The sequence below is a fragment of the Rattus norvegicus genome, chromosome 5 (assembly GCF_036323735.1).
Source record: "Rattus norvegicus strain BN/NHsdMcwi chromosome 5, GRCr8, whole genome shotgun sequence".
Lineage (NCBI taxonomy): Eukaryota > Metazoa > Chordata > Mammalia > Rodentia > Muridae > Rattus > Rattus norvegicus.
This window is the reverse complement of record NC_086023.1, coordinates 170,907,343-170,915,599: the sequence shown is the minus strand read 5'-3', so window position 1 is coordinate 170,915,599 and position 8,257 is coordinate 170,907,343. Positions and strand designations below refer to the sequence as shown.

Genomic DNA, 8,257 nt, shown 5'->3' with positions numbered 1-8,257 from the left:
GGAGCTGGATTCGGCAGTGACATTGAGTAGGCTGGTCACTTGTTTATCTGGCCTTCAAGCAGACATGGCTCACTTAACTTCCCCTGAGAGTAGCAGCTATCTGAGGATGTATGGACGTTGGTTTACAGGAGAAAACACCCAAGTCAACTCTGCCTGGTTGGCAAGATATTCAACAAGTAAAGTTGCTTTCTTGCTGCCCAGCCTGACCGGAATTTGATGCCTGAAATACATGGTACAAAGAACTGACTCCTGCAAGTTCTCTGATCTCCATACATGTGCAGTGGCCTGTGTGCAGCCTAATACAGTTGTAAAAATGTGCAGCTCGGGGAGATGAAGACCTTCAAGTTGTACTTTTTGTAAAGGTTTATTTGTTATGTATTTTAGTGTTCTGTCAGAAAGGGCATCAGATTCCAGAATAGATGGTTGCTGGGAATTGAACTCAGGGCCTCTGGAAGAACATCCAGTGCTCAGCCTCTGAGCCATCTGTCCAGCACAGCCCTTCATTTCCTTAAGGAGTTGGCAACATGGATTAAGCATGTGGTGTTTTAGGAGGGGTACTGACGGCAGTGAGCCCAGAGTTCTACACTTCGCTTCCAGCCTAACCTGAGCCATGCCTCTCCCAGCCCAATGGTGGCTGCCTCTTTACAGACCTGAGTAAAACACCCTGACCTTCTGAAGCAGTTCTCAGCTGTGTGGCTTGGGAAGGGAGGGGGGAGTCCACTATCTCCAGAGACTGAAGAAGCCATAGATTACGTGCAACAAACTCTCCTACCCCCAAATTGAGTTTTCCCCACTTGCGCCTGACTCCCTTTCTTTCCAGGTAACTGTAGTAGCTTATGCAACAAAAGAGCAGTGTGGAGGTTTTATGTTTCTGTGCAGCCACAGTTCTGAGAAACTTGTCCATGGGCTTCCATTCACTTCTTAGAGCTGTCAGCGGTAGTGCCTCAGGTAGACCAGCTTCTGGGGTGGGAACTTCTCCCGGCATAGGGGACACTCTGTCTGTGAGGATAGGGTATGCATGTCACACAGGCTGTGTATTGTAGCTGGCCCCAGTGCATCACCTCCTGTTCTACATACATGCACAGCTCTAAGTCAGCCCCAAAACATGAGGCTAGAGGGGATAGGCATGGGATACTGCAGACTCAGCGTAGCTGTGCCCACCCTCAGTACTGTGAACCTTGGCTCTTTTGACACCCTCTGCCATATCTTCCCAGCAACCCGCAACCAGTAAAAGATAGCAGGCTATGTATGCTACTCTAGACCTTCCCTTGTAGAACTTCCACTAGGTCTAACTCTAGATGAATCCTAGTGCTTCTTTTAAGAGAAAAAGACTTCCTCTACCATCAAAGAGAAAGCAGGGTACACATTCCACACTTAAACATGCTGTTACAGAGTGCCCACTACACAGACTGCTGACTCAGCAGTGCAAATACTTGTCTTTTCTGTCCTGCCACCCAGGACACCCAGCCTCTTAACAGCAGGGCACAGCCACACGGAAGTTCCCTCTCACTTGTAGCCTAGGCTTCTGGCCAGGGCAGTGAAAGTAGTTCACTGGCTAGACACGCCAGCCAGGGCCCAGCTGCTTACACGAAGCAATGCGCGCTGGGCACCTGTCCTTCTGAACAGTGGTGCACAGGAATAACTTGGTGTGTGCACATGTACTAGCATACTACACGTGTGAAGCAAGATGGTAAGTGTAGCAAGATATGTGCACCCAACATGTGCCATTCACTTGCCCTTAGTCAGGCCTCAAGTGCGGAAGGCTGGGACCTCTAACCCCAGGCATGGCTCATATCCCACAGAACTGTTAACAAGATGCCCACCTCCCCACCCCCAACTCAGAGAGCTTTGGGAGGTCGGGGCAGCGGAACTGCCACAGGTCCCAGGCCGGGAGCATGCGTACCTTGGTGTTGCACCACTCGGTAATGCACTCCCAGCAGAAGAGATGGCCACAAGGTGTGGCTGTGGAGTGTCTTCGCTCCTCCAAGCACAGGGTGCAGAGTGGGGCTCTACAAACTGCTCTGTCCTCAAGGGAACTCCTATGGGGGTAAGTACACAGGTGAGTACCTTCCACAAAATCAGGGCATGCCACAGCACCTCAGCTCTCCCCCACCTACCCTCACCCCCACCCGCACACCTGCGGTGGGACAGATTTCGGTGCAGCCTCCACTCCTTCCTGGCTCGCTGCTTCTGCCTGAAGCTGTACAACTGCAGCCCCAGTGACAATGCCAGATGCAGCAGGGAGATGAGTCCCAGCAGTCGGTAGCTAGTGCAAGCCCTCAGGTCCTCTCCCGGCAGGCGGCGAGTGCGGAGCTGTTAAGACAGGTGAGCTTGGCCATCAGGATCCCGTAGGACCTGGCCTGTGTCTGCTGGAGGGTGTATGTTCAGCCAGCCCTCCTCTTGGCTACTGGCAGTGTCCCAAGAACAAGGACCAACAGGGTGATAGGTTTAAGTAGTGATGGAGAACCCTAGCTAGCTGTAGGGTAATCTTTAGGTACTAGCTGCATAGATAAAAACTGAGCCAGGGGGCTGGAGAGATGGCTCAGTGGTTAAGAGCACTGGCTGCTCTTCCAAAGGTCCTGAGTTCAATTCCCAGCAACCACATGGTGGTTCACAACCATCTATAACAGGATCTGATGTTCTCTTCTGGCATGTAGATAGAGCATTCATGAACATTAAATAAATAAATTAAAAAAAAACAAAAACAAAAACTGAGCCAGGAGTCTAGACCAGGAAAATGGGTGAAGATTCTAGAGCTGTTTGGAGACTACTTCAGAGGAAGGGAAGGAGCCCAAGGAAGAGCAGGGTGGAGAAGAGCAAGGAAACCTGGGCAGGCAGATACTGTTCCTCTGACACTGGCCCTCAAGGATGCTGTCCAAGCCTTTGCTGTAGCAAGGCGTAACTCCCATGCACATCACAACAGAACGTGCGGTCTTCACTTCCCGCCTTCCCACTGGTAGGACAGGAGCCTCTGCCAGCAGGCCAGACTCTGGGCAAGAACCTGAACTTGACACCCTCTGGAATAGGTGCCTGTCCCCAGACAGTGAAATGGACATAGCCACAAGTCCACAGTGAAGAAACTGCTGAGGCCAGACCTAAGTGCACTCAGTCACGTGCCCAAATCTGCTGTCCCATCTTTAGTTTGTGGAAACTGGGCCTTTTAGGAAAATATAACTGAACAAACCCCACTCTTTCCCAAGCACAGAGTTTCAGTTGCAACTTGGAAGCAGAGCGCTTGGCTGTGATCGTGTCAGCATGGGTCCCAAATGAGCTGCTCAGAGGACCCCAGCCTGCACACCAGTCCCCTTGGCACTGCTACTTACATAAGTGATCCCTGCCAGTCTCTTGGCCAGGTGGTAGAAGGTACCATGGATATAAAACCAAGCCACATGGAGCCGGTGGAGGCAGGCGAAGCCCTGTCTCAGGATAAAGACTGCCCGCTGGAGGGCCCTCCTCTGTTGTTCAGTCAGGGTAGCTGCGTGGTGACGCACCCAGCGCCGTGCCCCTGACCGGCTGCGTCCTCCGGGTAGCAGACTCCCCTGGGAGGCCCGGGTGCCGTCGCCCTCAGCTTGCAGCTCCTGCTCCAGGGGCAGCAGTGCCTTGTCTAGCAGGTAGGGCAAGACAGCATGCAGGGCAACCAGCACTCCACGTCGGAGCCTGGAGGGCACACGCTGCCGGGATGGGTCCACTTGGATGATCCCGACGTACTCCTCTCCAAGTGTCTGGTAGCCTGAGGATTAATGCACGGTGGTGAAGGTCCAGGGACAAGCTTCTAGGCCGGCTTGTGTCCCCCCAGCCTCACCAGTCACCCCGAGACCTAGCCAAGGCTACCACAACTTGTTAAACCCCACTGTGGCCTTGCTGTGAACTCACGATGTCACACAGACTGCCACTCTGGAACAGGTCTTGTTTCCCCTGTCAGTTCCCTTCCTTCTTTACTGTTTCCCAGTCCTTCCTCTGTCAAACCCTTATCCCCTTGTCCAAGTGATGGGATCTAATCTTGTGGCTTTTCTACCTTCCAGATTGGCTCAGTCTGCATCTGGCTCAGTCCTAAGTATCAGGCATACATACAGCTGCTTACCTGATACTGTCACACGGAGTGAGATAAAAAGCCCTTACGCCTGCCCCGATTGAAGCTTCTTGTAGTTCACCCTGTAGAAGATGAAGCCTGACCTCCTGTCTCTGAAGCCAGACCTGTGGTGTACCTTGTGCTCTTTATCTATGTGTCTCACTGTGACCCTGCTCATAGGCCATAGCAACCTCTGTCCCCCATGTTAGTGTCTTGCTTTGTATCTTGCAATGCCTCACATCCCATACAAAGGAAAGTCCCATTCTGCTGAGAGGCCTTTAAGAATCTGGGGCAGTACCCCGTCTGGCCACTGTCTTCCTTCCCTGAGACTAATGCAGGTGATTTCCAGGAGCTGCTCAGTTTGCCTGGCAGCCTTCCCCATCCCCTGCAGACCTGGATAGGTTGTGGGCCCCTCCGTGCCAAGGACCCGCCAAGCACAGCTACCTGCAATTGTGGTGAGGCCAAAGTAGGCTATGTCTGAGAGCAACTCGATCTCTTTCCTCCATTCCAGCCATTTCTTTGCACCTGAGAGGAGAAAAATATTAGCTCTGGAGAGGTGAAGTGGTTCACTTAAGATCACTCCCCCAGTTCCCAGGGGTCAGGTAAAGTCCATGTCAAGTCCCTTCTGGGTCGACCCTTAACAACTCTTTCCCTTCACCACCTCTGCTGCCCCGGTTGACCTGAATGACTCCGAGACGAAGACCACCTCTTTTTTTTTTTTTTTTTTGGTTCTTTTTTTTTTTTCAGAGCTGGGGACCGAACCCAGGGCCTTGCGCTTCCTAGGTAAGCGCTCTACCACTGAGCTAAATCCCCAGCCCCCGAAGACCACCTCTTAAGAACCCCTCAACTGTAACTGTCGAGTTAGGAACTGTTAGGCTCTAGCCATGGGGCCCCAGGAAAGTCTAGGTAGCGCTAAGAACATAAGTCAGAGGCGACCTGTTTAGCATCAAATCTCGTCTCTCTGAAATCCCAAATCCCTGCCTATGAGATCCACGTATCTACCAATGAGAGTAATAATGTTAGGTCCAACCTGTAGGAGCGTTTGGGGAGTAAATGGGCAAATGCTTGAGAAACACTTTTAGTTGGCACTGCCAGGCAGAGACCTGCAATGTGTTCAGCAGTGTGTATGTCTGTTTTGATCCCCGCTTTCCTAACGAGCTTTGGAGCTGCCGCCGGTCTGGGTGCCCGGAACGCTCACCCGCTAGGCTGTGCAGCGCTCCACCCGCCGCGCTCCGCAGGCCTCCCAGGTAGTACTCGTCCTTCTGCGCCGCCCGGATCACTTCTGGAGGACCCGCCTGCGCCATGGCTCTACTCGGTCGGTGAGCTCGCACCGCGCCGGCGCACCTCGTGGGCGGGGCCTGTGACGCTCGACGTACCTCTGTCGTGGGGCGCAGGCCGCAAAGACCACGAGGGCGAAGGCGGGGCCTAGGCGTGATATCCGTGGAGGCGGGGATAAGGGCGGGACCATGCAGGAGGGGCGGGGATACTCAGGGAGGGGTGTGGCCTGTGCTTGGAGGGTGGAGCCTCACAGTGAAGTGGCGTATACTGACAGGGACATGTGGGTAGAACCCCTAGAGAGCTCAGCCTCTCAGGTGAGTTTTTGGCCTGATTCAGGTCCCGTTTTCTGGCAGGAGGTACGTGTCTCTGGGACTGCAGGGGTGAACCTTTTAGGATAGCCCCGTGATCCCAACGGACTATGAAAGTCCCCAGTTCCCGTTTGGAGTTCCTCTCGCTGCCTATGCCCTGGTTTCCTCTGCTTGGGTTGGGCAATTTCAGATAGTACCTTTGACCACTGCCAGGAGGCAGTCACGGCTCATGCAGAGGCACAAGCTTCTGGCCAAATCAAATATGACAGTTCGAAATGCAGATTCTTTGAAGGCCCGAGGCTGCTTTGTGTCCCTGGAAGACTTTTCTCTTCAAACTCAGAAGCTCACTTCTAGCATAACCATGGTATATGGCCTGTATTAAGTGTCCCCTCCTGGACTGATCCTTACACCCGACTGCATTTTTGGATTCTCTCAGTTATCGGGAACAAGACCAGAAAAACCATTCAAGTATCTGTTGTTTCCAGAGATTCGGCTTAAATGTGCTTCTCCAGGGGCTCAAATCCTAGGCACAGACCTCGTCTCAACTGTTTACCAGTGCCTTGACCCTCAGGTTCCTCCTTTGTGGGCTGTATAATAAAACACTCCTCTCAAGGATTCTTCCTAAGCGACAAAACCCAGGATGACCAGCAGGTGGAGCCATCAGCCCATTTTTCTACCAGTTTGGGCAGCTAAAGATTATTAACCCAAAGAGATTCCACGTAGATTGGGGAAACAAGAAGCCTTTCAGTGAGGAGAGAAAGTGGCAGGGCAAGTGCCCTGAGAATAGTGACATCATTGTAGATCAGCTCTCTGGGTTCCCAGATGACCATATGGCCTCGAGTCCCCCTTTGCTTCAGTGTTTCAGGGTTCCAGAATATCTAAGGTGGTGGTAGAACAAGAGCTCTTGCTTGCTGAAGAGTAATGTGCCCCTTGCCACCTCCCTTTGACTACCCCTTTCCTGAAGCCCAAAGGGCCTGAGCCTGCACCTGTGACTTTGCTCCTTGTAAACTCTTCCCTCTGCTTCAAGGATGGAGGACAGAAAGGTCAGGCTCCTGAGGGTTTTAGGGAAGGCACCAGAGGTGTGTCAGAGTGCTTGACAGTTCTAGTTCTGGCCCTGACTCTCCCATATGCACCTCCCGGTCTGCTTGAGGGCCACCCCAATCTGTGAGACAACCATAATTCCCTCTTGTCAATTGCAGTGACATTCCCTGGGGACACTTCACTGGAGCATCTCTGGGCTGGGCTTTGACTGCCCGCCTTGGGGCCCTCCCGAGCTCTGTGAGGGACAAGGTATGGCTTGTACATTCCTTCACTTGGTGAGCCTCAGGTTTCTGGTTATAGACCAGAAATAATGGCAGTAACCAGTTGGTGTCTACTGAGAGCCCATTATGCCAGCTCTGACTACAGGGATTGTCTGGGCACACATAGAGATGCAGGTTGGTAGTGGATTTGGGACAGGAAGGAATTCTGCGTCTCTGACACAGAAGCTTCTGGAGCAAAGGTCAGCCACCCTTGAGGCAGCGTTTACAGTTTTGTCTCTCAACAACTGCTTCTAAAGTCATACACACTGGGAGTTTTGTTGTCCTGCCTGATGTCCTTGACCACGGATGGCCACTCTGTTTTCTGATTTTATTAAATTAAATTATATTTACTGTGTGTGTCGTATGCATGTGTGTATATGCATGTTTGTATATGTATGGGCATATGTAGATGTGTGGTGTATGAGTGTGTGTGTGCACATGTGAGTGAGTGCATGTGTGTGAGTGTGTGCATGTGTGCATGTGCATATGACTGCTTGTGTGTGCATATGTGAGTGTGCATGTGTGCACATGTGTGTGCATGCATGTGAGTGTGTGTGTGGGGGGGCCCAGGGATGATATCTGGCATCCTCCTGGATTGCTCTTCCACCTTCTTCATTGGAGTAGGGTCTTTGAAACAAACCCAGAACTTACCCACATGGCTAGTCCTCTTAGCTAACTTACTTTGGGATCCTCCACCTGCAAAGGTTGAAATTTCAGGTGGGCCACCTCATCCATCAGATACTTATTTATGTGGGCTCTAGGGATCTGGACTCTGCTCTTCATACTGGTGCAACAAGCATTTTTTTTTTCCACTGAGCTCTATTGCCAGCCCTATCTGAGAATTTTTAATATAGTTCTGTTGTTATGGAGGCCAGGGACAGAGTAAGCCAGAACTTGGGAGAGCCCTGGGAACATGGAGGGGATGCCGAGCAGGTGGCTCCTCTGTATCTGCTCTGTGCCCACCCCCACCCCACCTCTGCACCCCAGGTTAAACCTTCTAGCACCAACTAGCTGACTTATCAATGAAGGCACACTTAGACTTCCCTTTGCCCGAGTGTCTTTGATTCCTTGCAAATCTTCCCTCTGCCCCTAGCAGGGATTTACCATTCTGGTGGTTGCTGTATACATCACACCCATAATGGGGCTTGCTACACAGCTGCCAAACAAGAAAACTCCATTTCTCTTCTTTGGATCTGGCCCTGGGGTTGTACAGTGGGGCCACACCTGCCTCGAGGCAAGGGTGTTACCAGGTGATCCTGTAGAGCCCCCACCCTCACCTGTCATCTGGTCTCCTGGGAACC

At 52.1% G+C, this 8,257-nt stretch overlaps 1 protein-coding gene across 1 annotated transcript; it reads right to left on the bottom strand.

Annotated features, from left to right (window-relative positions):
• Positions 1-297: 297 nt before the first annotated feature.
• On the bottom strand, positions 298-5,464 carry Pex10 (peroxisomal biogenesis factor 10). Its single transcript, NM_001109405.1, has 6 exons — positions 5,268-5,464; positions 4,514-4,594; positions 3,324-3,730; positions 2,138-2,313; positions 1,904-2,039; positions 298-999 (listed from the first exon to the last, which is right to left on the bottom strand). Exons 1-6 carry the CDS (start codon positions 5,371-5,373, stop codon positions 931-933), a joined length of 975 nt encoding a protein of 324 aa, NP_001102875.1. The 5' UTR covers positions 5,374-5,464; the 3' UTR covers positions 298-930.
• Positions 5,465-8,257: the final 2,793 nt, after the last annotated feature.

Excerpts from the sequence above, each read along its gene's own strand:
- Pex10 (NM_001109405.1), bottom strand. The coding sequence starts at position 5,373 with ATGGCGCAGGCGGGTCCTCCAGAAGTGATCCGGGCGGCGCAGAAGGAC. Across the intron at positions 4,595-5,267 it reads AGCGCTGCACAGCCTAGCGG|GTGCAAAGAAATGGCTGGAA; the intron begins GTGAGCGTTCCG and ends TTCTCCTCTCAG. Across the intron at positions 3,731-4,513 it reads TGGCCTCACCACAATTGCAG|GCTACCAGACACTTGGAGAG; the intron begins GTAGCTGTGCTT and ends ATTAATCCTCAG.